The 26,888-nt window shown below is 39.2% G+C and overlaps 2 protein-coding genes across 8 annotated transcripts in view; one reads left to right on the forward strand and one right to left on the reverse strand.

Moving 5' to 3' along the window:
- Positions 1-3,526: 3,526 nt before the first annotated feature.
- copb1 (COPI coat complex subunit beta 1) lies at positions 3,527-16,758 on the reverse strand. Of its 7 annotated transcripts, none has more exons than XM_040136967.1 (22): positions 16,646-16,758; positions 11,329-11,481; positions 10,549-10,778; positions 9,929-10,098; positions 9,725-9,839; positions 9,519-9,611; positions 9,269-9,406; positions 9,008-9,127; positions 8,557-8,664; positions 8,294-8,440; positions 7,977-8,122; positions 7,480-7,576; positions 7,217-7,377; positions 6,984-7,104; positions 6,630-6,857; positions 6,054-6,233; positions 5,315-5,459; positions 5,062-5,181; positions 4,801-4,946; positions 4,472-4,561; positions 4,062-4,217; positions 3,527-3,818 (listed from the first exon to the last, which is right to left on the reverse strand). In XM_040136967.1, exons 2-22 carry the CDS (start codon positions 11,417-11,419, stop codon positions 3,759-3,761), a joined length of 2,862 nt encoding a protein of 953 aa, XP_039992901.1. In that variant the 5' UTR covers positions 11,420-11,481; positions 16,646-16,758; the 3' UTR covers positions 3,527-3,758. The 7 variants fall into 7 exon arrangements, with proteins under 7 accessions (XP_039992901.1, XP_039992721.1, XP_039993075.1 ...); XM_040136787.1 differs by lacking the exon at positions 16,646-16,758 and adding an exon at positions 16,266-16,394; XM_040137141.1 differs by lacking the exon at positions 16,646-16,758 and adding an exon at positions 16,178-16,220.
- The window catches only part of pde3b (phosphodiesterase 3B), a 40,219-nt gene continuing 29,646 nt past the window's right edge, over positions 16,316-26,888 (forward strand). The window contains exons 1-2 of the mRNA XM_040136558.1: positions 16,316-16,405; positions 16,807-17,938. Of these exons, the coding sequence (XP_039992492.1) occupies positions 17,051-17,938 (888 nt within the window). The 5' untranslated portion in view covers positions 16,316-16,405; positions 16,807-17,050. The remainder of the gene's footprint in view (positions 16,406-16,806; positions 17,939-26,888) is intronic.

The following is a 26,888-nucleotide window of genomic DNA, read 5'->3' on the forward strand; positions in this document are numbered from 1 at the left end:
GAAAACGATGCCGGCTTACTGTAGTTACAACCACTTACGTGGTGACAATAAATGTGCCCTTGCGACTATTATCACGATGCAAACATCCAGCAGGATGAACTGTAACTTTAGTTTAAGTAACAGTCTTTCTTCAAATATCTCATAGGCCAGTTTCGTATGAAATTACAAAGGAAAGAGTTGTATTTAGGTAAACTACTAAGTGAAAAATGCTGACTTTACCCATACCCTGATTTACCCTCAAGGAGCACTTTGTTAGGAACGCCATACTAATATTGGGTAGGTGCCTCCCTTTGCACTCAAAATAGCCTGTTTTTCATGGCGTGGATTCCACAACATGTTGGAAACATTGCTTCGAGATTCTGGTCCATGTTGACATGATTGCATCACATCATCTCCGCACATTTGTCAGCTGCACATTCAGGTTGCCAAACTCCCGTTTTTACCAAATCCCAAAGGAGTTCAATGGGATTCAGATCTGGCGACTGCAGAGGCCACTGAAACCAGTGTGAGCGAATATCTGCTTTGTGACATGGTGCATCACGATGCCGGAAGGAGCCACTAGAAGTTGGGTAAATAAAGGGCCATAAAGGGAAGCACATGGTCAGCAACAAAACTCCTGTAGGCTGTGGCATTCAAACCATGATTGGCTGATATTTAGGGGCCCACAAGTGTGGCAAGAAAACATTCCCCACACCATTACACCACCACCAGCAGCCTCGACTGTTGACACAAGGCAGGTTGGGTCCATGGCTTCATGCTGTTGATGCCAAATTCTGATCCTACCATCTGCATGCCTCAGCAGAAATCCAGATTCATCAAACCAGACTACGTTTTTACAGTCTTCAATTGTCCAGTTCTGAGCCTGTGCCCAATGCAGCCACTGGTCCCTGTTCTTAGTTGACAGGAGTGGAACCCAACATGGATATCTGCTGTTGTAGCCCATCCGCCTCACGGTTCGACGTGTTGTGCATTCGGAGATGCTTTTCTGCTCAGCAAAGTTGTAAAGAGTTGTTATCTGAGCCACTGAAGCCTTTCTGTCAGCTCCAACCAGTCTGGCCGTTCCCCCCTGACCTCTCTCATCAACGAGGTGTTTCCATTCGCAGAGCTGCCGCTCACTTAATGTTTTTTGTTTTTGGCACCATTCAGAGTCAAAGCTGTAGACTGTTGTGGTTGAAAATCCCAGGAGATCACTCATACTCAAACCAGCCCGTCTGGCACCAACAGTCATGCCACATTCAAAGTCGCTGAGATCACATTCTGATGGTCGATGTGAACATTATTAACTGAAGCTCCTGACCCGTATCTGCAGGATTTTAGGCACTTCTGCCACATAAATGGATAATTGCATGAAAAAGCAGGTGTACTGGTGCGCTCAGTGAGTGTATTATACCACACTATTTCCAAATATCTGCATTGCCCACTGGGATGAGCATAAACTAATTCAACATATTTTGAAAACACACATTTATTTTTGCATTACCCTTTCAAAAAAATCTTTTTCTACATCAGGTACTCCCCAGTAGGGCCCATTAATTATTGTCTCTTTAAATACTTAGAAAAGTTTTAGAGAAGTTACATTTATCCATTAAAATTTAGTCATTTTCTGATTTGATGATAAAATTATCAGACTGATTCCAGTGTATCTTACCAATATGGAAGGCATGATCCTAATAGAGAGGACAGATTATTGAGCAATGAAGTTATGCTATACAAATAGGTAAGTGAAGCCAAAAAAAAAGGTTGATAAAAAAAAAGTGACAGCTAAATATACAATATACAAAAATAATATACCATACAGACAAATGTTAAACGGATTTTTGTTACTCTCAGCTACATCTTTATTCGAGAACGACTCCATTACATTGATTTTTAATTTACAAGCCCCCTTTACAAAGGCAGAGAGCTTTGTTATTCTAATCATCTATTTCATAAGGAGTTCCACAAGCTGTCCACATGTTTACCCTTTATTCTGAAGTATGTGGGGTCATGATAACTCATCACCAAGGTGACAATAGAAAGGGATGGGCTGATCCTCTGTCATTGTAAATGACCAGATCAGCATTCATCTCGCAGTGCAGACTCAAGTCAGTTTATCTGAGATGACAGACTTTACTTCAGCGTGTACAAGCACGACTAGTGTTACATCATCATGTCAATTATATGTCATGTTTCGACAAATCCTGCTGCAATGTTTAACTATGCAGGACACCACCACAGTCTGCTTTTACACCTGTGGTGCCACCCTGTGTCAAAAGAGGGAAACTGGACCTGGGACTGTGAACTTCAGTGCTCTTCAAAGTCTTGATTAAGAGTGGTAAAGTAAATAAAAATGGTTTCAGACATTCATATTCGTAGTTAACTCATATCTACAGTACTGATAGCACTGCTAAAGCCTCAGTGTCACCCATGTGGGTTTAAAGTACCGAGGACAAGCTTGTTTGTAGCTTAGAAAGCTGTGAAAAATTGGGTGCAAAAGCTCAGACCTCAGGTTATGGGGTTTCCCTTTGATTGTGACAATTATGAGTAATATCTACACTAACTCCAGAGAGGCTGAACACTGCACACAGCACACGGCAGTTTGGCTCCAACACTCCTGCCAGGTAGTCAACTGTTTACTTTCACAGCGGAAGGTCTGACCTCAAAGCCACCTTCCGCCTTTATCTTACACCTGGAGAGGCAGATTTCACCGATACTGTAACTGTACGACCAGGGTTGTGACCCGTAAATCTGGCATTTTCCCAGAAAAGTCCCTTTACTCATAAATTATAAAGAGTAGAGCTAGTGGAATATGTAGGTCTTTGCCAACACTAATCCACTTCCATGTCATTATCACAGTGCCAGTAAAACTTACAGATGGCTTTGAGAACCTCCTTGAAATCACTGCAATATATTATCCTAGGTCAAAGCAATCATGTCCTCACCTCAGACATGTATTTAATTTTGAGTGTGCATGTCATTGTCACTTTGGGGGTATTGCCATAACAACGTCCAATCAGTTTCACACTGTGCAACGTATCAATTAAGGCACTGAGGAATTCTAAGTAGAGCCTGGAGCTACGAAGCTGGACACAGGAGGAGTTCCAGGCAGGAGTCCGTTCACTTTGAGACAAAACCACGTTTAGGTAACAGTGACAAATTTCTTTGAAGTCATTTACTAAACATCTAATTTCATGCCACATGTAAAATACAACTTTTCAAGAGAGAGCACTCAAACAGGGGGTGTTCATAGCATCATCCAGTATTTATCCAAACATCACCCTTAAAACAGTTATTTAATGATGAGTGGTGGATGAAATATTTGTTTGGTTATATTTTTTTACTTAAGTAACTTAGGTGCAAAGTACTAGAAACCAATAATAAGGTTTAGAAATGAGGCCCTTGCTCACACTTAATTTAGAAATGGGAAGCTGAACAAACAGCATTTGTCTACACTCTATTTCAAAGCTGAAATCATGTGAACTAATATAAATATAAAGTGGTAATTGTCCAACATTACAATAAGAGCTATGACTCAATGAATACTGCATGAAGTTTTCTCATTCATTTAATACATTTCATTTATTGAAAATAAACAGGACTGGGACATTACTGAGATGTAGTTTTCAGACAGAGGTGATGTAAATAAAAAAAACGCATAGAAGCAACTGAAGATGCAGAGTTCTTAATTTGCCGTGATGAAAAGGCTGTAAAATGGGAGATACAAGAGAACAGCAGGTGACTTTTACAAAGTCAGAAAGATCAGCTGGATCAGAGTTGTCTCAGACATTTGTCTTTTTTTGGGAGAGGTTGATCTTGTCACCGAGGCTCAAGGCCATCCCCTGTGGATTGAAGGAGGGAGGATTTATTGTAACAGACTCTATATATACACATACTGGTAATGTCACATGTAATGGGTTATTTCATGTATTCACTCTCCTTTGTCCAATTAAGCTCAAAATCTCTCAATGAGGTATCAGATTAAATTGTTATCCCTCTGAAAGATGAATTGGTCGCGTTGCTTGAGTTGAGATCAAATAAATTCAACGAAGCCTTTACTTTATGGTGCAGCAGCTGTGACCCACCTGACTTTTGGCTCTAATGCGGATGTGTCCGTTGACAGGCGCCTCAGGCCCCAGGTGGATGGGCTTCTCGATGCTGACATTAGCCAGGGCATCTTCTCCAAAGATAGAACGGGCATAAAGGTTGGCTGCCATGAAGCCACAGAAGCCAGACAGTGCCTGGTTTAAAAAGACAGAAACAAAAGAGTTGAGAATATTGCACAACATCACAGTGTTGACACACGTGAACCGATATGATGGGCTTGGTGATGACTGTTACAATTGGACCACAAGAAAGGCCACTTACAATTTTTCTCAAAATGAACCAGCAACAAAAATCTTAATTGCTTATTTCATTTATCTTTATGAGTCCTGCCAGCTTTAAAACCTAGTTTGCTATTGTTGCTCTGCTGTATGTAATATCTTATACCAACCTTCTCAGGAGTCAGACACTTCATGTTGGTGGACTTGAGGATGTGCTGGAGGTATTCGTTCAGATCAGTGATATTGGTGTTCACTGTCACCTATGACAAACACAGACAGCTTAAGGACAAACTTCAATGTTCACATTTTTTAAGATTTTCCTTAATATTGTTATTGTTTTGCTAAATGTAAGTCAATGCGTTCCCTAAAAAATAGAAGTTGAGAAAACTACAGACCAACAAACCTCAAACATGTTGGAGTCATGTTGCCAAACAAAGTAATTTTTATAAAGCCAGTCGTTTTCTGGGAATTGGCCACAAAATAGAAATGCAAAGCTTACCTTGTTTTCCCACTCAAACTCTGCCCACATCTGTCTGAATTCTGCATCTGTGCAGGAGGCTGGCTGGATGTAGTCCATGATGTCAATGTGGATGTCACTGAGGACGACGCAGTTTCTGTCGCTAGCAGCTCCCGAAACATCGTACACTGCAAACAAAGAATCAAACACCCCCCACAAATAAGATAACATGCTCTGGTTACAGGGAGCACAACACAATGCAACATGAGTTGAATTATGATGGACAAAAAATGCGTCTCATACCTATGTTGCCGAATATAATGCCATTCTCAGTAGAGGCCACCTTGACATTGGCCTTGATGTTAGCAAAATCGTGAGGAGCCAGAGTTAGAGGGGAAGGTTTCTCAACCAACTTGAGATCACCTGTGGATAGATAAAACTTAGTTTGGTGAAATTTGTACATAATGGAATATAGCAACACAGATGTTGAATCAGTATTACTAGAGAAGAGAACCTAAACATTTTTCCAGTGTGGCAGACAATAAACTCAACTAACCTAAAGTGGCTAGCTCAAGGGTGCAATTCTGGAGAGTATCGCTGGTTTGGTTGACCACCAGCACGTCCAACACAATGTCATACTGGTTGACGTGAACATAGGCTTCAGCATACACTGGGTCTGAGAAGCCCGTCAGCTGAGTCACCTAGATTGGACAAAAAGAAATTATGATTAATAATCAATTATAATAATGCAACTAAAGTATTTCATCACTGTATTCATTCATTCATTCACTTTCTAAAACAGTTTTTATAGCAGTGCACGTGCATGACAAGGGCTTCAGCAACAGTGCAGCAGGATGTAAAGGAAAAAAACGATGTGAACGATCACAGCTGTGTGTCTTTGCATCAAACACAAATATACTCCTAGCCAAATAAGAATAAAACGAATTAAATAAATTACGCTAATTGAGTCAGATTTCAAAATTAAATAGACTATTTGTAAAATTCAAACACATACAAAGCGGGGAAACTGGACTGTTTCCCACTGTGCAATTAAAAATAGCATCATCATCTGAGGCAAACATCACACTCAGGTCTTAAAATATTTATGCATTATAATAGCAACAATGAATGGGCAAGTTTTCAGAACAGGAAAAATAAAAAAAATCTAATATCCAAGCAGAAATAATATCTACAGCCCACACATTGTCTCCCACAGTAGTTTTTTTTTTTTTTTTTTTTTTTAAATTTAAACATAAACTCCAGCTGTCAAGATTTCTGCTGGGCCTGAGGTGTACCTTGTTGAGTTTTGAAGAGAGGGGATCAGCGGCCTCCTTCCTCTGAGTGTTGCCCATAGCAGCCAGTAGACTGAGCTGGAACTGGTCCTCCTTAGAAGTCATCTCATTTTTGGCTGTCAGCTGCATGAAGGAGATGGGGTCGTCTGCCTGCACTGTTACATTACGTTTCTCAGACTCTTTCTGTGGTCAGAAAAAGAAACATGATTATTTTTAGGGGGATAATCCAGCCCATAGTTACCCCACAACAGGGTCACCACACAAGATATACATACAATTGCTGCTGTGAAGACTGAACACAAAAATTGCAGTGACAGTGACATTGCTCATGTCAAGAGAAACCAGGGTCCTCATTTATTAATGCTGTATATTAGAGTCATAAAATTCACTGAAAAATTGAACACTGTTCAAGAAACATAAATGTACATTTTTCAATAATATAAATTAATGCAATTAATGATGTTAATTGCATAAAATATGCAATCAACACCAAAAATGTCTTCCCTTCCTTTACTTGTGATAGGGCTTCAGCTGTGCCTGACTGTCACGAGTTCAGGCCACTGAGTCAACGGTCATTACCTTCTGTGACAGCTTCTCTTCCTCCAGTCTGACAGTCAGCATGTGTGACAGGGATTTTCGGCACTCCTTGTTGAAAATGTCATTCATAAGTGGTGAGCACTCTGACAGGACCTTAAGGCACAGCGAGATGCGGTCCACATCATCGTCTGTAATTGGCTTCTTGGGCAGAGAAGACTTGCCCAGGTGCAGCACAGTGACCATGATCAGCATGGCCTCTGCAACAAACGACTAAAGGCGACAACACAGGAGCAGGGATTAGAGGAAATTGGCGGTTGGTTAAATGATTTGTTTTTTTGTTTTTTTTTTAAAAAGGCTTTGTCTTTCAGTGACTCTGAAGAGTGGACAACTACTTACATTTTGTTTCTTTTTGTCTTGAACGATAGCAACATAGCGCAAGGCCACTTTGGTAAGTGTGGTGGCCAGGGATGCTGCGACATAAAAGTCTCCATCCATCAGGAAGCCTCTAAGTGGAGGTCTGGAACAACACAATCATTGTTTATTGGGTGAGCTGGAAGGTAAAACTCCATACAATCAACCGAATAATTACGGGCTAATAATGATACTCCTCCACATTGTGCAATGTTTACCTATCTTCATCTTTCTTCGAAGGCCTGGAGGAGCTGAGGGCACTCTGTGTCACATACGTGCCCATCTCTGTCACCAGCTTCTGGGCTGGAGCTGCACTCACTTCATCCTCTGGCTTCACCTCTCCTGTCTCTTTCTTTATCTCATTTTCTACAATCGGGATCTGTCCAAGTTAAGACACACATATCAGACATTTGTGACAATTATAATTAAGTTGGGATTGACTAGTAAGCTTGTGTTACATGATAACAATGGACAAACATACCTCTCCCAAGGACCTGCGTACTTCTGTCATCACACTCTGGATGTCATCCTTGGTGCTGCAATATTCTCCCAAGATCCACAGCGCACCCCTGTAGATCCTGAAATATTAAAACGGTGACAGAGGTCACAAACATGCATACTAATGACAAAACTCAGCCAAGTCTACAAAACAGTTGACAAACCATTTTCATTCCTCATATAAGGTAACCTGCTGCTAAAATTTAATGGTTACCTTGTTTTGTACATTTTCTATCATTTTGTTTCCTCATTTATCACATCATTGTGCTTCACATGAGCCTCTTAAGCTGTATCGTTTTGATAAAAACAAGTGCCCAACAGACAATGCAGTATGCTCAAATTGGTAGGTCAGCTTTCTTCTGCTAAATCAAAATGCAGGTCAAATTTGGGTTAGCCTTTTTATAACTAGTAAGGGGGGAAATAAAAAGATTACACAAGGTCCTGCATAATATACCCCTAAATGTGCTTATAAAGCCTTACTTGACAGTTTTGATGGCGTGAAAGACTTCCAGCATCTTCTCGATGATGAGGGGTCTCAAGTTGTCAAATCTCTGAATGGCCTCCCGTACAAACTCCAGCACATCAGCAGCAGCTGCCTCATTAGTGTCACTTAAGAATTCCATCAGCTGGAAATCACATCAACACACAGGAAAGTCTTAACATATTCTTTTTTTTAATGTATGTGTGTATCTCTCTCTCTCTCTCTCCAAAATTTGGATCTATCTCAAACACTTATGAAATATAATACATTTCGAGAGTATATTCTTGTTAACGTGCTTAAAATATATGAAGCTCACCACAGGTATGACATTGGCCGCCATGTCAGGGAAGCGCACACTACAAGAGTGGAGAGTGCGCACCAACAGCTGCCTGTACTTATCAGTGTCTTCATGTTCCGTTACGTTATTTGTCTTGATCACCTCTTTCTTCAAAACAATCACCAACTGGAAAACAAATAGATGTCACTTTATTTGCAGCATATTTCTTTTTTTTCCTCTGTGTCCGTGCTAGGACATGAAAACAACACCAAAAGCATGGATATATTGTGCATGCCACTGACCTCTTCTACATTGCGAGATGAAACAAGGTCCAGTGCCAGCTGCAAGGTCTTCTTTCTGACTTCCAGGTCAGGAGTGCTGAGAACACGCAGGATGTCCATCACAAGGTCCTGGATAAAAGAGGTATTGGTGACAACCAATTTAAGTCTAAACAGGTTTGATCCACTGTAGGTGCAGAAAACTGGTACTGTCTCGGATAAAACAGTTTTCTGCTGCTTTTGACTCTATAAATTAGACTTAATAAAGGTTAATTCTGTATAATTTCATAATCATTTTGTTTAGTTAAAGTTAAAATTTAAAGGATAAGAGTTTTTTTTTTAATTATTACTATTTTAAATTTTGGATAATGTTCTTTTTAATAAGAAATTTTTTTATAAGGGGGAAATGGTCTTTGTGGTAAATAAGGCACTAAATTTTAGCAGCAAAACTAAACATAGCCATAATTCAAAGTACCTGGAGTACACGCTCGTGAGTGGGATGCTCCTTCAGTTCAATCAGACGATCAAGAACAATCAGCTTCACATTGTTGTCGCTCTCCTTGATAATCAAATCAATGTAGCACTGGGCAGCAGCCTGGAGACCATCAAAGAATGCATAAGAGATTGTACTAGACCAAAGACATCACTGCTATTGGGTCAAATATAGTACAATATCAGTACTGTATAAACAGTGTATGACCTAAGCAAGATAATGGACAAACCCTTTGGAATGTACCTTAATGGCCGTGGGAGCACTGGAGAGGGTTACAAGAGTGCCGGCAGCCTCATACTTAACAGCCGGGCTGGAGGACTGAAGCAGGTTGTAGATGCAGCGGATAAACCGGGCACGCTCAGACGGGTTAGCGTGGCAAACCTAACAGAGAGAACAAAAACAGGAACAAGAGTTAAGACATTAAAGCAGCTGTTCTGGTAGTACGCTGTTGTGCTTCAAAGCCTAAATTAGACTAATAATGGCCTTGACTCACTTTGTAAATCAGCTCCACAATGACCAGCTGGAGAATGTCACCAAAAGTGTGCACTTGGTCAATACATGTGCTGAGGTAATCCAGAGCTCGATCCTGTATGATGTGAATATGAGAATGACATTTTAGTTAGGCCTTTGAGATAAATATTGTAGTTCTAGTGGCACACAATAGTAGAAACAGTAGGAAAAGGACAATATGCTACAGACCTGATCTGCATGAATCAGCATCATGAAAGCATTTCTCTTACAGCTGGCATCTTTCTCATTGACAAGAAAATCATGGATCAACTCTGGAGCATCTGGGATGAGATGTTCAAAGTTCCTAAAACAAATGAATATCGTCAGTTGCTTGTTGTTCACTGATGAGTGGAGTACAAAATACTTGTGGAAAGGTGACTGAACCGTTTGTACCTATAGATGGTGTAAATGGCCAGGACGGCATTGCGGCGCACATAGCTGTGACGGTGCTCCAGGCAGGCCCGGATCGCTGGCATGAGGGGCTCAAGCAACTCAGACTCCTTCAGCTTGCACAGGAAACGCAGAGTGGAGCCACGAATGAATTCATTGGGATGCTGCAGGTCCTGAAATTGACAGAAAGATTTTACTTGATGATTGCTGAATGATTTTTAAAAATATTTAAAAGTGAAACCAACATATTCTAACCAAACTACTATTTCAGCAGTTATAAAAGTATATAATTAAGCATGAAATTCAACTTTTGGACCAGAAATTAGTGGAGGCCTATTGGAAATGATGTGGATTCAGCAGACACACAACCCTGCCAAACTGTTGTTTAGCCATCCATTCAGATGTGTGCATCTTACCATCTCAAGTGACTAAATTAAGTATATATTAAAAATAAGCCTATCTTCTCATTTTGTTACTCACTGTTACTGTTATAAATGTTCTTTCCCTGCTGTTGCACATAGGATACAATGAAGCGAACCCCTTATTTAAAATATACAAATGTACAGATTAAGTTGATCAAACTTATCAGTTGATCACAACTGTTTGTGTGTCGGTTAGTTTACCTTTCTGTAGGCATCACAGACCAGGATCATCTCCTGAAGAAGCTTGCCATCTGGAGTTGTTTTGGGGACAATCTCCCAGAAAACCAGCAGTAGCTTCTTGATTGTGTGGTCTTGAAGTGGGAGGACGAAGCGGATGATGGTCATCAGCAGTCCTGGCAACTTCTCACCGTTCAGGATCATGATGATGACCTTCTTCAGGGCCTCGGTCTTTGCTTTGATCTCCCCCTTTTCTGTAGAAAGATGAAGATGATTATGATAATTATTACAGCTATGAATGGGATCAACATGGCCTCAAGCATTCAATATAGTATTTACTGATCTTCACCTAGAACCTTTCTGAGAGAATTTGTTGAATCTTTTTTCCCCTGAGAATATTAAATGATGTTTATTTTGATTAGCAATTAATAATTTTTGTCATTTATCAAGTAAAACCAACACTGGCTACAGCTTTTCTGGATAACCCACAGATCTCACAGTCAACAGTTTTCACTGGAACTACTTTCTGCCGAAGAAAGTAGTGTGTGACATTGACAGTGAGCTGTGTGGATTATCCAGTGTAACAAGGACACTGTTCCAGAAAAGGTGATGTTTTGTTTTTGATTCTTTTAAGTATTTTTTCAATGCTGTGAGCATGACAAATTACATTCCAACCAACTCCATTGTACTAAAGTGGAGAGAGAAGTTTTAGAAATCTCATCTGCCCTCTGCATGGTTTATTAAGGCAAGTGAAGGAATCTGTTAAGTAGCATAGCTTTGCAAGTTAACACGAAGACTAGTTACCTAGATCCGCTTTTAGGGTGACTTCGGAAGGGGGCTCTGAGTCAGATGGAACATTGATCAGAGTGTAACAAACGTTCTCTGCAGCTGTCATTTTGCTGCTGGGGTTGTATCTGTTTAGAAGAATCCCAATGAATGTCTCTTACTGTATAATACCTATGAGAAACAGAAGAAAAAGTAGTTTTAAATGGTGGAGAAAACATTTACACCAGCGCATAAATACAAGTGCAACAAATGTGGGCTATAATTACAAAGACATCCACATAGACTGAACAGAAACTGCAGAAACAAGATAAATCTACTGTACAGAATCATGTGCATAAAACAGAATAAAGACCTGTGGGGTTGTATTTCATTTCCTTTACAGCAGCCGAGAAAGGCACGGCAAACTGTTATAAAACCGGGCTGGAGAACTCTTCTTAGGAGCTTTTTAAAACGCAAAGCAGTCATCCAGGTATCAATCACAGGGTTTACTTTTACTGGAAAACTGTCAAATACAGCTAAGTTAATTTTCAAAAAACCAAGACTTACCAAATTTAGCTACTTCTAATTTACTGGAATTTAAACTGCAGAGTTTGTAGTACATTGGCTCATTGTAAAGAAATGTCAGCACAAAAGGTCCTAGGTCTAGATCTAAATAATTCTTAAATAAGTCTTGAATAAAACACACAGTCCCTGGAATCTGCATCTCCAATTCTTATTAGTTGGGGTTGACTGGCTGCTCTGCAGACTCACTACAAATGCCCTGTGGTTTTCCTGTGCTATAGAGTAATTCTCAGCTTTTGGAGGGCAAACATTAAAAAGAATTCAACCAAATGTTGAACTTTCACAAATTATTCCTAGTGCTCATATTATATGTACAACTTAATATTCCTGCTAATGCTCACATATTACATGTCTAACAATGACATACATGGTAACTTGTTTTTTAAATCATGCAAATGTTAAAACTTGAGAAAAAAACATATCTATAACTACAACTCAACATGTGTTGTTTGTGTTGCACCAGCTTAAACTGATGCATAAAACAACAGCACCTGAACATGAAACCTAGCAAAATTGCGTGAATATGACACTAATAAGAGGCTTCAGCAGTCAGACTTTGTCAAATCAAGTGGGTATACTAATTCTATTTAGTATAGATCATCCACTTTGTGTTTCTCCTGATAATGTTTCCATTTTGAACTGCAGTGAAGAAAAAATGACATCAACAGGGAATTTTGTACTAAAGTATGTAAAAGCTCATATTAACTTCAGATAAATACTGGAATGTGTTTTTGCACTGAACAAAAACTGTGAACTTTGTCCCCCATCACTTTAAATAGGAAGTGCTTTAGGAAGGAATCTCTTAAGAGGCCAGTGAGAACCAGAGGAATTATTACATCAACCAAAAAATATTTCAATGTGCCATGTGGGGGCCTGACTATTGTTTAAAAGTGATCTGAAAAATTGTGAACCTATCCATCAAATGAAAAAGCTTTCTTAGGTTTATGCACTGCACAACTGTAAACAGAGCTTTCAAACAAACTTCCATCCTAACCTAAAAATTCAGTTTAAGAAATGCAGAACGTATTGCTTTAATGCCACTGGGTCAACCATTTTAAAAAATATTTGTTTTTACAAATACTTTAAAATCTACTAAAAGGCTGCGATTTTGAGTTTCATTTATACTGTATTACTTTATGCCTTTTCTCTTGTACTGTTTGCTCATAAAACCTATATACCACATCACAGAGTTGGATTAGTAGATGAAACAAATTGTGTCTGCATTAAGGATATAATTAATAATTTCTTCTCAAAATGACATCTCGTAACTGGGTGTGAATCTACCTTATTTTGGTAGCACTGACCCCCACAGCACCAATTAAATGAATACAAGCTGATGATGATTACATCACCTCTATGCCACAGGTACACGTGAACCCAAACAAACAGGTCTGTGTGATGCTTTTAGGAGCAAAAACAAACAAAAAAAAATTCTTAAAGGGAGTCGGTAATATAAAAAAACAACCCTAAATCTTAAATTATGATGAGCTGGAAGTTACATGGTTGATTTTTATTACAGAGAAAACAGTAAAAGGTGCCACAGCTAGCTATAACAAAATGAGGAGTTCAATTACTGCTGAGCTGTCTTTGAATAAATACATTATAAGTACATATCAAGAGGCAGTGGTGGAAAGTAACTAAATACGTTTACTCAAGTACTTACCTTAAGTACACGTTAGGTATCTACATTTTACTTAAGTATTTCCATTTCATTACATTTCAGAGGGAAATATTGTACTTTTTGAGTACTCCACTGACTGCTATAGTTACCAGTTTCTATACAGATTAAGATTTTACATACAAAACCTACGAAGAATATTTAAAATACATGGAAACGCAACCGTGTATAAAATGAGCTTAAATAGTTAGTCGATTCGTTTACTAGCTGATTAGTCAAAAAATTACTGCTTTCACATTGATTAATCGTTTAAGTAATTCCACTTTTGACACTAAGTATATTTGCCTGATAATACTTACGTGTTTTTAATTAAGTAATACTTTGAATGCAGGACCATCACATGTTATGGACCATTTTAACAGTGAGGTATTAGTACTTTTACTTTAGTAAATAATATAGGTCATGTTTTGAACTTTTGGATATCTTCCTGCATTTTGTGCTGCTTTTGATTGTAAAAAAAATCGTGTGGTTTCATCACAAAAAACAAAAACAAAACACAGAGTAGCAATCACTTTGACAACAAAATCAGCTAAAGATCACATTTTTAGGTTAAGTTATTAAAACAAGTCAAGACACGCAGCGTTAAAACCCTCGACCAACACCAATAGCTACTGTTAACGATAAAGCATTAATGGCGTTACCTGCGTTAGCAAGAACAGCTGTGCAGCAAAACCCAAATAAAACGCAAACCTCAGTTAGTTAGAGGGATAATCAAATGGTTAGATTAAATTATATCAAAATACATTTTAAATTCCTAACTAGCAAACGATAGCTAACGCCAGTTTGTCTTCTGCCCAGGCTAGCACTGAAATGGAGGACAGTAACGTTGGCTAGCTGTCTTAACAGTTCCCACGGCTCAGGAAACAACACATCGCCCGTGTGGATTAAAACTAAGCTACATAACCTACCTAACAGCACGACTACTATCCTCCGAAGTGGCCTTCGATATCCAGTTTCGGATATTTACATCTGTAAAAAGAAAAGCTCCCTTCGGCGAGCTGCCCCTCCACTATTTCCTAGTGACGTGGAATATTACTTTCTGAGCCACATCACTGCTACCGTGCACCAGAAGGTTCAAACACCGGCGTAATAACCCCGAACGCGAGAAAGAAAAGAAAAAATCCCGAAAAACTCTTTAAATTCAAAAACAGACTTAATAAAAACGAAAAAAATTTTTTTTTTAAATTGGAAATTTTAAAGCTATATTGTGCTGTAAGACACATATGTTCGTGTGCATGCCATCTGTGAATTTAAAGGACCTCTATTCCTTTAGGTCTAGATTCCCTGTGGCTTTAACTCCCTATACAAACCAGGCTGGCCTGGGTCCCCACAAGATGAGCTGGAAAAGAAAGAACACCTGGGCACCTGTGTTCACCCTGTTGCCAATGCAACCCAACTGAAAAATGGAGGGTCTTTGAAGACTATTAATAAAGCTGATTAGCACTAAATAAATGCTAATTTGCAGCATTTATTTAGCACTACACAGCACTTGCGACTTCACTGCCCATTCATATAAAAAATGAATAATGACTAGAGTCATTATTACATTCAAAAACACTGTTAGGCCAGAAAACACAGTGTTGGACATAGGCTGATCATGTATTACAAGGTATTCAGTATTGGTTTCAAGCGGTTGACGCTTTAGTGTCCAACATTTTCGAACAACTTCCACTTCAAAGTTTATTGGTTTACTGGGCCTCTCTACTGCAGTCTCCCCCAGACTTGCCCCATGTATCACAAACACATAATTTAAAATGCAATGTAAAAAAAAAAAAAAAACCAAAAACACACACACACACACACACACACACCTGAACTCAAGGTGAATTAATTTTGTGCTTCAACAAAATAGCACAATGGATTTGAATGATATGCAGCGCCCTCCAGTGGAAGCTTAGCCTTAGTGACACAGTGGATGCATGAAAATCTGAATGAGCAGCAGTCTCAGAGGATTTCTTAAAAGCTTTCATTCAGTCTTTATCTTCCAGTATACAGCATCTTATGGCCAAAGGCCCCCTCAGCAAACAGTATCACTATCACTTTAGTATTTTGTTTTCCTTGAATACTTAACTTCCAAAACTGAAAGGGAGCAGAGAAAGCAGAGACACAGGTGTTACTAATTACATTAAAAATGGCTTTGTTGTATTTCAAGAATCCGGTAAGACACGCCAGAGAGCCATCATCCACCATGTAAGGGCCAAACTAAACTGTATGCAGTCATAATAGTCTTAATATTATTAATTACACCTGAGCTTTTCCTGCTGTGACATGCCAAAACGTTTCCTATGAAAAGGATATATTAGCTTTCTTAGCGGGTCACAGATAGGTATGTATTGTCATATCAAACAATTTGTCCTCTGCTGTTGTTAACTTGTTAAAGTTGATATAACTGGATAGGACAATATAAAAATAACAGGACGTAATGTGGACGGAGGAAAGGGTTTTCGTCTTTGGAAAGGGTTTAAGAATTTGTTTGCTGGAGTTGGCAGTATCAATACTTATCTTCAGTTCAACGAGTGTAAAGTCTTGTTGGTCTATCATCAATGAGGTTCCTCTATGTATTCACCTATTGCATCCAGCTGAGCTTTTTTTTGTTTGTTTGTTTGTTTGTTTGTTTTTTAAATTTACCAGTCACAGACAATGGCTCTGACTCTGCATTATTTGTCTCGCCAAAGGTGTTAAATGATACACACACGCACTTTTAAAGATGTCTTACCCCTACTCGGCGGTTAAAGCCGGGTTATTCTGATCAGTCCAATCGACAATCGTCTCGAGGCAGGGGAACCAAACGATCCCAGAGCAACGTGATGCAGCGACACGCGATGGCGACACAAAAGACCAGTTAATTTTAAGATGGTAAAATATTACTTCAATTATACACTTAATTAGACTGTGGCCAAGTTAATTTACTTTATATGCGTAGGTGTGAAATTGAGTCACGAGAAGCATTCAAAGTTGTATCAAAGCGAAACTGGGCGAGCTAAATTAACTTATTCATTTATTTCAGTTTCAAGCGATATTCAAATGGTGCACAGGTGAAATCAAGTCTAAGAAACACAAAATATTTTGAATTAACGATAACAAAGACTACCTAACCACACATAAGGAATGAAGCGAGTAAGCCTACAGGAGTGGAGGTTGGAGGCTGTTTATAGGAACGTTCATTTCTTCTCCATTAAACGATAACTTAAAAAAAAAAAGTTTCCTCGTTGATTGCAGCCACAGGCCGTATTGATTATGTTATGTTTATGATGCAGCTCGGGATTGGTCCAGCGCTCCACATTACCGAAGCCCTGAGCTCCGAGTTGTGGCCTGCAGGCGGCGACACGGAGCCCCATTTCTGTAAAAACAACATCTCACCTTCTTTCTTTAGTCCAAGTGCCGGAGCACGTTTGAGTAACCATGGAGTGCGTTCGCTGTCATGTAGTTCGGCGTTAACACGGCGTGAATAGCAGGAGAAGGGGGACTTTCGCGTGGATCCGAGGGAGCCACGGTCGCGCCATGGCTGCACGGGAGGAAGGAGAGGCTCTGCACAGCAAAATAAGGCACCACGACGGAGCTGGAAGTGTAAACAGCTCAGAGGGTTTTAGGAACGGCTATGTGAAGAGCTGCGTCACCCCCCTTAAACAGGACCATCAGAGGGGATTTTTGCTGAACGTCTGCAGGTTTTGCAACGAAGACATTCTCAATTCAAAATTGTTAAAGGTCTCTGCCCTCTACGTCGGCGCGTTTGTATTTTTCGCGGTTTCTCTTCTCATTTCTAGGAGCTTGCAAAGTGACTCGCTTTGGGATTTGCGGACTTTTTTGTGGGGCTTCTCCCAGTCCGTCAGTCCTTTATTCAGCATAGGATGTGCTTTCTTCTTTCTAACGTTTTACCTGAGGAGGAAAAAGAAGGAGAGCAGCAAATGCTGGCTCGTCTCGCTGCCAGCGTCGTGTTACCTCGGGGATTTTTTGGTTTTGCGGTTTTTGCAATGGGGAGAGGACCAGCACCAGATGCAAATGGTGGGCAGGTTGCTCTTCGTGTTGGGATGTGTGGGTCTGCTCACACTGATCCCCACGCTCAAACTCAAACACAGTGTTCTCATACTGGTCTTTGCCAGCGTTGTGTGGCTTGTTTCTTTCACAAGTTTGAGCGGTCTGCCCGCACTGCTCAGACCGCTCTTCGCCTGCTTTGCGGGGGTTGCTGGCTCCCTGTTGGGGCTCTGCTTTGACCGTTACTACCCGTCGAGGGACGCGCCGAGCGGGATTTCCAGCGCCGAGGAAAAGGTCCCCGTGATCAGACCTCGGAGAAGGTCCAGTTGCGTTTCCCTGGGGGAAACGTCGACGAGCTATTATGGCAGTTGTAAAATGCCCCGCAGACCCTCGTTGCCCTGTATATCCAGAGAACAGGTAGGTCTTCCCCCGCCAGGACCGTGTCTGTTGTTGTAGTTGAGAAAGTAGGCCCGCCGATCATCCACGGACACCCCGAGTACACATGGGCATCAGAAGAGGAAAACACCCAGTCTTATGTCACGAAAAAGCCCACGCAAAACTACTGACCTACAGAAAAACATTCCCTCACAGAACAAAGTGTTTCATCAAAGTATCAGCCTAAGATTAGATATGCAAATAGTAAATGACTTGTAGATAAGGAAAACGTATATGCTAGAAGAGAATAGTGTATTGTGAATGACTTCACTTGGTGATTGCAGGCTATTCCAGGTAGCAGGCAGTCTGGCATTATGTTTTGCAGTGTTATTATACAGGCCTACATATATACACATATATATCAAGCCAGGGCTTTGTCCAAATTGACTTATTTATTTGAATTGTTTTTAGCGTTTCAGCCAATTATTTGTGTGTTTTATAGCCTATAGGTAGTTATGATTAAATATCAACATTCAACATACTTTCCTACGACACTTCTTGCCATCGCTAATGTTGATCTACAATGTTGTTGGGAACTTATTCATCTAAAAGTTTATGTACCACATAATCAATTGGACGTGAGTGTCCATCTACATCACACGTCCTCACGCCTCAGAATAACAACAGATGTGGCCTACAGTCCCATATGACTTTAGCGGTCAGTGTCTGTTCCTTTTCCTTTTTGTTTGCTTGCGTAGACAACCCCCTACAAGCTGTACAATACCACTCTGTTTACATGCAGTAGCTAACAGGTCTACCACAATGTGATGCTCCTTCCGTTTTGTAAACCAATACACTTATATCGAGTGCTATCCATACCAAAGGAAGACTATCATGTTGCATTCAGTATGTTGCGGACTAAAACGCTGATGCAGGCTGCTGCCTTTGTTTGTTTGTAGACAATTTGAGACAGGCGACAACATCATTGCCAGCAATTTTTTTTTTTTTTTTTTTTTTTTTAAACACAATATTTAAAAACAACACATGCAGTTTTCAGTGGATGCCAAGCCATCAGCTCACACACATTGTTTTTGTGTCCTTCGCGCTTAGTTAGAAATGATAAGAGAACTAAAAATGTATTTCCAGCGTGTCACAGTTGTCCTATTTCCAGCAGTTGTTTCCCACCTCATTGTGCTTTAGGCTGTTAGCAGATTAGCAGTCACATTGACTCAGGCCTTAAACACTGCATGAAAACTAACACAGAAAAACAGGTTGGAACATTCAGGAATCTGTAATAATATGACCATAGACTTAAAGACCCTTGTTTGACTACTACACCATTTCACCTTTTGTTTTATCCGTGAACATACACAAACATTAGATCCCAGAATGTGCTTCATGGGTTACTGAAAATTAGTGAGAAGTAAACAATGAAGAATGGAGGCTGTAATATCTTTGTTTAAAGTAAGTTTTGTGATGGACACCTCAGCTCCAACATTTAAAAACATTTTCATTTGGAAGAGAGAGATGATGATTTTAACCTAAGATGAGGTGTTTTTGAATCCACAGACTGGACTTTTGCCTGAAATATGTCGCTTCAACATTATTTGCAGAAAAATTGTAGTTTATATAGAAAAAAACAACAAAAAACGAAGGAAACATTGCGTTTGAGGGCAATTTCTAATATGCGTATTCCCATTATGCGTTTATATTCGACTCAGCTTACATCCGTTGTAGTTTGTTACTTGACTTAGAACGTAAAATGTACGTCAGTGTTGACATATTCAGGGACTGTGGCTTCAAGACGTGAATCTGAGTAATGTTTTGAGTAAAACTGAATTTCTCTCCGTTCATGTTCCAAAATTAGTTTCACAGTTTCTTTGTAGGTAAGTATGTATAGCACGTGGTGCCTTTAAAAGAACTACACATTATCATTTTCAGTTGGAAAGTTGAAACAGGGCATTGTTTTTGTCTTTGCATACATGCAAATTTTAAACAACTGTGAAAAATGTTTGAAAAGAACAAAAACAAAACTCTGTCGAAGTCAGATTTTTCTTAGTGAGCGAAAGGGACAAAATACACTCCACAATATACCTGTTTGTGTGGATTTCTTCTGAGAAATGCCGGTCAGGTGCATTGAAGTCTGCACTGCCTGTTAGTTGTGAATTTTGGGGAGAGTGTGTCTGTCTGTCTGGAGGTGTCAGCCCTATGATGCAGCTTACTGGCAACCTGTCTGGGGTATTGTGCCCACTGCAGGCTGGGATTGATCTTACTCATCCGGATGGTATGATATCCTACAATATTAACTGTGTAGCCCGTAACGTAGGGAAAACCTGTCACAGATGGTCTCACATCTTAAAAAGGTTTTCTTTTTTTTCTCAAGATTTTTAGCTACTAATGGCACCAAGCTTTTCTTTTTCGTGGTTTCATAATCAGGAAACCTAGTCAGTAAAGAACTTAAGTGTGAGCATAAGAATTAATCTTTTATAATGTAACTTCTCTACGTATTAGTGATTAATTTTATACACAAACCGTCAGTTTCTGCGTCAGAGATAGGCACAAAGGAAGACTTTGAAAGGAGTCAGTGGTGATGTCACATATTTTCTCATCTTCACACACATTTTGCACACGAGAAAGTCACACACACACACACACACACACACACACCCGTTCACTGCTTTTTTGTCTTTCAGTTGCAAAGAGGGGGGTTGTTGTTTGTTCCCGGCAACATGTGGTTCTATATACAGCAAGTTCATCATCAACATGTAAAAATGGTTGTATAGAGCTCTGACATTGCGTAGATTAAAGACAAGATGTTTCAGTCAGGATAACGGACACAAACGTCGCAACTAAGTCTTAAAGCTAAGTAAACTAGAAGAAGAAAATGCAGTTTTCAAAACAATTTAAGCAACACTTCATCCATAAATGCCTTTTTTTACATTTTAATTTGTCAAGTGCTTGTTAAAATCATATAACAAGAAGGCCTAAAAAAAGATACTGTCAACAGTTTTACCAACATTATTAATTTGTGCGGATTGTATGTTTCACTGCAGGTAAATACAGAGAGAGTACTTTGCTCGACGCTGTATTACTATAACAGATAACTGTCACTGCTGAAAAGGACCTAGCCAAGGGTTAAGCTCACGACCACCACACTTTAGAAATGGATAATGAAGTAAGCTGTCCCTTCTATCTGTGGTAAATGACCATGGTATAACCATGGCAGTACACTCTGAGGTGTCCTGAAAATCCACTTCATCTATTCACTTATATATGTGCCGACGCTTCTTGTGTATTAACACTTACATAGATTTTAAGACATTTGCAATAATGACTACATCCTACCCATCTATGGCTATTTTTTATCACTGTCAACTGGAAATAAGCAAAGATGAGACCAGACTGTGTGCTGTGTTGAGTCGGTGGGCTCTGTCAGGTGCTATAGAACAATTAGGAAGACATTCATTTTTCTATTATTCACCTTTTTACCCATCATGAGAATTCTTTTGACATTTTATATTTGTGTTTGAACCATCTGATGTGTTCTTCATAACCACTCAAATCAGTGTGGATGCAGACTTACTGCAAGTTGACGCCATCATGAATATTCAAGCTGAAAGTGCTGCTTCAGACGAATGTGCCCCATGGCCTGAAAGACACCAGAGCGAGAGTTATGCCACCAGACACCTGAGGTTGAGTATGTCCGGAGCTTGTATGATCAGAATTTTGACATTTGAAATATTTGGCTTGTTTTTGTTTGGTAGGCTTGACATTTGTCATATACATGAAGGAATTTTCTGGCCATGCTTTTAAAATGAAAGTGAGAAAGAGGCGATTTATGGCATCCCTTGGATTAACACAATTCGACATGTTAACAGTCGGAGGTGATAATTTGTCCTAAAGGGAAGCTACGTGCCAACAAAATAAGAGAATGAGACGGCAAGCGGAAATGTCAGAACATTCAAAAAATCGCCTTTGTAGGCCTTTTATTAGGTAGGAAGTGCCTCCAAATAGTTGTTGAGACTTAATTAATATGCGCCGTACATTTTAATGAGAAACACCGACTGCAAACACAACCACATTTGTTTAGAAGAGAGCACCTTCAATGTTCATTTTACAAGTTTGCGAGACAGATGCAAAAGCTCATTTAAATGAGTGGAAGGTGTCGAATCCAAAAGCTAATCGTGGCAGTTCTTTCTAAAACCAAATGTTTTTCTAAAGCTAAATGACTGAAAACCATTCAGAGTTTAATAGGGACTAGGCATGCACTGCTATTGACAAGCAAATATATATATAGATTTACCAAGAAAATCCCATTTTCTCTTCAGCTCATCAGAGCTTCCATAGACCGTTTATTTCAGCAAACTACTAGTGTTTTTAAGCACCTGTATAATGCCACAGACCAAAAGCTTTTCGAGACTTAAATTTTTGAAAAGGCTGAGCTAACAAATGAGAGCTACATGTTACTCCATTGATCACATACAGATTTGGAACACCTAATTCAAATTCAGCTGTCTGATGGCACAAATTTCAACAGACACTAGTCCGTATGCAGTTTCAACACAGTCATGTTAGTCTCTTATGTCATTCTGAAGATTTTTTTTAAGACCAAGATGATATAAGTATGACAAAACAAGCACATATTGCTTACTAATCTTTAAATTTAATTTTTTTGGTAAATAATTTTTAACTGTAGCGTGGTCTAACAGTGGGTCATAGAATAATATTTTCTTTGACACTGCTTTAAAGCATCTTTTGTCAACATCAACTTTGATGAAAACTTTTATCGTTTGGGTACTCTAAATAGAATTGTACCATGCCATATGAACAAACCATACAATTATTATCTGTCAAGGGTTTTCTCAACCGTCAAGGGAAAACCCTTGATGGTTGATGCCATCTTAGTATTCACTACTTTACACGATGGACCTCATGCAAGAATGTTCTTTTACTTTTTCCTGAGGCTTGTTTGTACAAGTGTTCCGAGTCGGATTCAGCAACCCCTCTTAACTGCACAAACTTCTCGTAAATTTCTCCTTTCAGACTGATGAATAGTCTGAAAGGACTATTCGCACCTGCTATAGAGCAGGTGCGTGTTCACGAGATTTGATAATTAGCATAATCAGCATCCCTAAAATCACCATATAAGGCTGCCCGTTCCACTTCATTTGTGGGAAAGGTTCATTCACAAAAATGTCATACAAGAGTTAAAAGAATTTCACACCACAGAGCTCCAAGTCGGCTGTCAGTAACCAGCAAACAAAAACATAACAAATTTAGCAGTCAGTAGTCGTATTAGGGGACAAAAAATAGTAGTAGATTTGCCAGTGGCTTGTCATCAGAACAGCACTGTACTGTGACAGAAAAAGGTTTAGGTTACATGAAGATAGATGCTAGAAAACATCCCTCTAAAGAACTAAAATGAGAGTTGGTCAAGGGGACAACAGTTACTGAGCTGTTAAACTAGAGAATATTATAGCCTATAGTAGGTGATGTTACACTGTCGGGCGTAACCGAAGATGATTCTGGACAGAGACCTGCATAAAGACCCTTTGGCAGCTGTGAAGAGAAGCAGTCTGTGTCTTCATTACTCGCACTACAGGTCCGGACCACTCCTGAATTTTGTTTTTTGTACCTAGAAAAATCTGAGAGTGAAAAAAAGTGAATGAAAAAAAAAACTAATAAAGCTTTGTATGTGCCACTTACGAATGAATCTGTTCGTAGAACTGGATCACGCATGAGGCCCAGTGGATTGAATCAGTCTTGAGACTGCTCATTTAGAAATCATAGAACAGGACAAAGATTTCTGCCTCTGTAAAAATGCAGACATGGCCAAACTTGGGCATGGAAACAGAAAAGTGTTGGAGATTGAATTGTCTCATTTAGCATGTTCCTGTTTCATTTAATGTGAATTTTTGCTCTGATAATTTCAAGTCTCAGTTTTGTGTTTTGCCCCAGTAATTCAAAACCTCTTGCACAACCCAAGCTTTATGGACTGACGGTAAGTGCCAGGGGTCAGGCTCACTGAATCCTAGATTTATTTCATTAACTGCGTCACGCTGTCGAGTTAAATTTTTCTTCAATAGGATACATAAAGTGAATCATGTAGTTGTGACACGGTGAAGGAGCCCTGTAAAACTTCGTATTTGCTTATTTTATTGCGAGATTACTCTTGCACTTTGAGACTGTCCAGTACTCACACACTGGGTCACAAACTGAGACCTAACACTATTTGCAAGTGACAAATATGTTTGCAAAAATTTCTGCTGCACATTTTGGTTGTGGGTCCGTAAAATAATTTATTTCAAATGACCAAGACAATGATTTTATTGTTCAACCTGAATGGCAAAACCTCCTCTTCCCCAGAATTATGTCAGCATGTGTCTCTGAGACCCAGTTAGTTTTTTTCCCAGATAAAGAGAATAAAGTGGAGATAAATATTTTTCAAGTAGGATTATTGTATTTGGGCTTTCATGGCAGAAATGTAAAAGCTTTAGTTCATGAGTGAGACCTAAGAGGCAGTGCTGGGAGTGAATTCAGGGAGAATGCCCTCTTTTTGTGTGGTTACCACTCCACAGGGGCAGGCAGGGGTAAATAATACACTTAACTAACCCCCCATTCAGACAAGAAAAGGGAAACAGGCTGCAGAGAGAGAGGTTGGAAGGGAGAGCAGTGAAAACGCAGAGCAGCTCTCAGCTGTCACGTTCGCTTGCTGTAAAGCCATGTGGAATGATATAACATTGACGTCACAACCCAGTGACGTACCACAGGGTGATTGCAAAGAAGGAAAAAAAAATGCCAAGTCTTATTAATCGCCCTGTAGAATATAGTGTCTGCCTCTAGCCATGATGAAAAAGGGAGAAATTGTCCGTCTTCAGACAGTGTGCGATAGAAAGAGTGTTTAGGTGGGAAAAGGTGCCATAGAGAATTGTATTTCCGACCACTTGGCTTTTTCATGTAAAAAAAAAAAACAAACAGACAAAGCTTTAGGGTTTTTCATTTTCTGATTTTTAATTTTGTATTACAAAATAATATATTCTCTTATTTTATAATTTGATATTTTTTTCTAAAGATATACAGAATTGTAAGGCTGACACTATCAGCACAGTGGTGAAAGTGTATTGAACTAGTTATGTAATGTTTACTTTGATTGAACAAATTCTCCCTCACCAGAATTATAGTAGTACAGAGAGAAAGTAATTGGTGTAAAATCTTATAGTCGATTTTGGGTTTAAAATCTAATGGTAGATTTGTGGTTTAGAAAATCATAATATTATAATCAGTTTCATCCGAAATGTAAAGATATATATATTAGTTTGCTTTATTTATTTATTTATTTATTATTTCTTATTTTATAAAATGATCACCAAATTAAATCGTACCTTATGTACTGTTTATACTGGTTGCACCCACAGCCTGTTTATCTGATTTGTCTGTGAAGATGAAAGCTTCCATGCATTTACTGAAACGGTCTGCTTGCTCTTTTGCCTTTGGTTCATTAATTATCAAAACTAATCCACTGTCTGAAGACGAGTTGTTTCTGTGTGTGTGTGTGTGTGTGTGTGTGTGTGTGTGTGTGTGTGTGTGTGTGTGTGTGTGTGTGTGTGTGTGTGTGCGCGTGTGCGCGTGTGTGCGCGCGCAGTATTTATGATTCTATTTTCCAGTACACAGTAAATCCTCTACATGCTATTTCCGGCACCTGATATAAAAACTTGAAGTAAGTCCATCTTGCTTTTAACTATTAAATATATAAAGGCTAATCAAATTAAACCTCATTGGGCTTGCTGTGACACTCTGCGCCCATGAACACTTAATAGAACACGACAATCTCATTTTACATTGTTGCGCATATTCTTTTTTGGCTTAAAAAAACATTAATTATGATTAATTAAGATAACTTTGAGAACCTTCTGAGCTCAACCAAATTTTTAGTTTTTAGTTTATTCATTTTAAACATATATAACTTGAGTTGGAATTGACTGTAGCTTCTAAGGACTGTGCTGACAGAGAAAAGGTAAATTGACTTAAAATAGGGGCCATTAAATGTCTAATGTTATCTTTAGTTAAAGGTTATGTGTATATGTTTTTTTTTTTTTTTTTTTTTTTTGGTTTTGTTTTTTAACAAAACTTTAATCTTTATTAATGTTGTTAACAATTTTTCTCTCAGTCCATGTGAAAGTAAAAAAAGAAAAAGAAAGTATTAAGTCTTTTGTGGCATCCACAGTTGCATTTACAACACAGGTATCAATTTTATTTGGACTTCAGTAATTTACGGATTTTAAATTAAAATGGACATACGACCGTCCTTAGTGAAATGCTGTTCATGCGACTTGGAGTTGATTATTATGATATAATTCCATTTGATGAAATGTAATCTTAACATGAGCTGTTGTTTGACTGATGGAGAATGACACGTGACATTAACCTCGGTGTTTAGGCGCCGGTGTAACAGTTGCAATATCAAGACCAAGATACGGCAACTACTTCTCGATGCCACAGGTATCTTTGCAAACATTCTGCGAATGCCAAATCAAGAGCTGAATCTGCATTTATGAATGTTGCCTGTGAGTGCGATAGAACTTTTTTTTTATTATCAGGTGTTACTCTTGACAAGTACATACTATTTTTATTATTTTGGGAGTTATACTGATCAACATTTGGCTTGTTGTTATTGGATCCAGATGGCCTGCTGGGACAGCTTCTGTGAATTACACTCTCATCCTACTTCCTTTAATGTCAGAGCTAGTTTGCATACCTGCTTTTAATTTTTCATCGGCAGCAGCAGGACACAGTAGAAAGGGTTAAGTCGAGCGAGGTGCTGTGTTTGGCTGACTGCAGAGTGAAACAGGATGCAGCGACTGCATTGTCAGCCTGCTGGTGTGAGTGCAAACAGATGAGGAAATGCTGGAGCGGGTACTCCAAAACTCGGGTTACCCTGGAAACGGTTTGCGTCATGATCACCAGCAATTAGCTTGCAGCTCTTTAGTTTTCA

Source organism: Xiphias gladius, chromosome 1 (genome assembly GCF_016859285.1).
Source record: "Xiphias gladius isolate SHS-SW01 ecotype Sanya breed wild chromosome 1, ASM1685928v1, whole genome shotgun sequence".
NCBI classification, from domain to species: domain Eukaryota; kingdom Metazoa; phylum Chordata; class Actinopteri; order Istiophoriformes; family Xiphiidae; genus Xiphias; species Xiphias gladius.

Coding starts and splice junctions, on each gene's coding strand:
- copb1 (XM_040136967.1), bottom strand. CDS start 11,419: ATGACAGCTGCAGAGAACGTTTGTTACACTCTGATCAATGTTCCATCT. Junction 9,128..9,268: donor GTGCTCCCACGGCCATTAAG/GTACATTCCAAA, acceptor GATGGTCTCCAG/GCTGCTGCCCAGTGCTACAT. Junction 3,819..4,061: donor GCATTAGAGCCAAAAGTCAG/GTGGGTCACAGC, acceptor TTCAATCCACAG/GGGATGGCCTTGAGCCTCGG.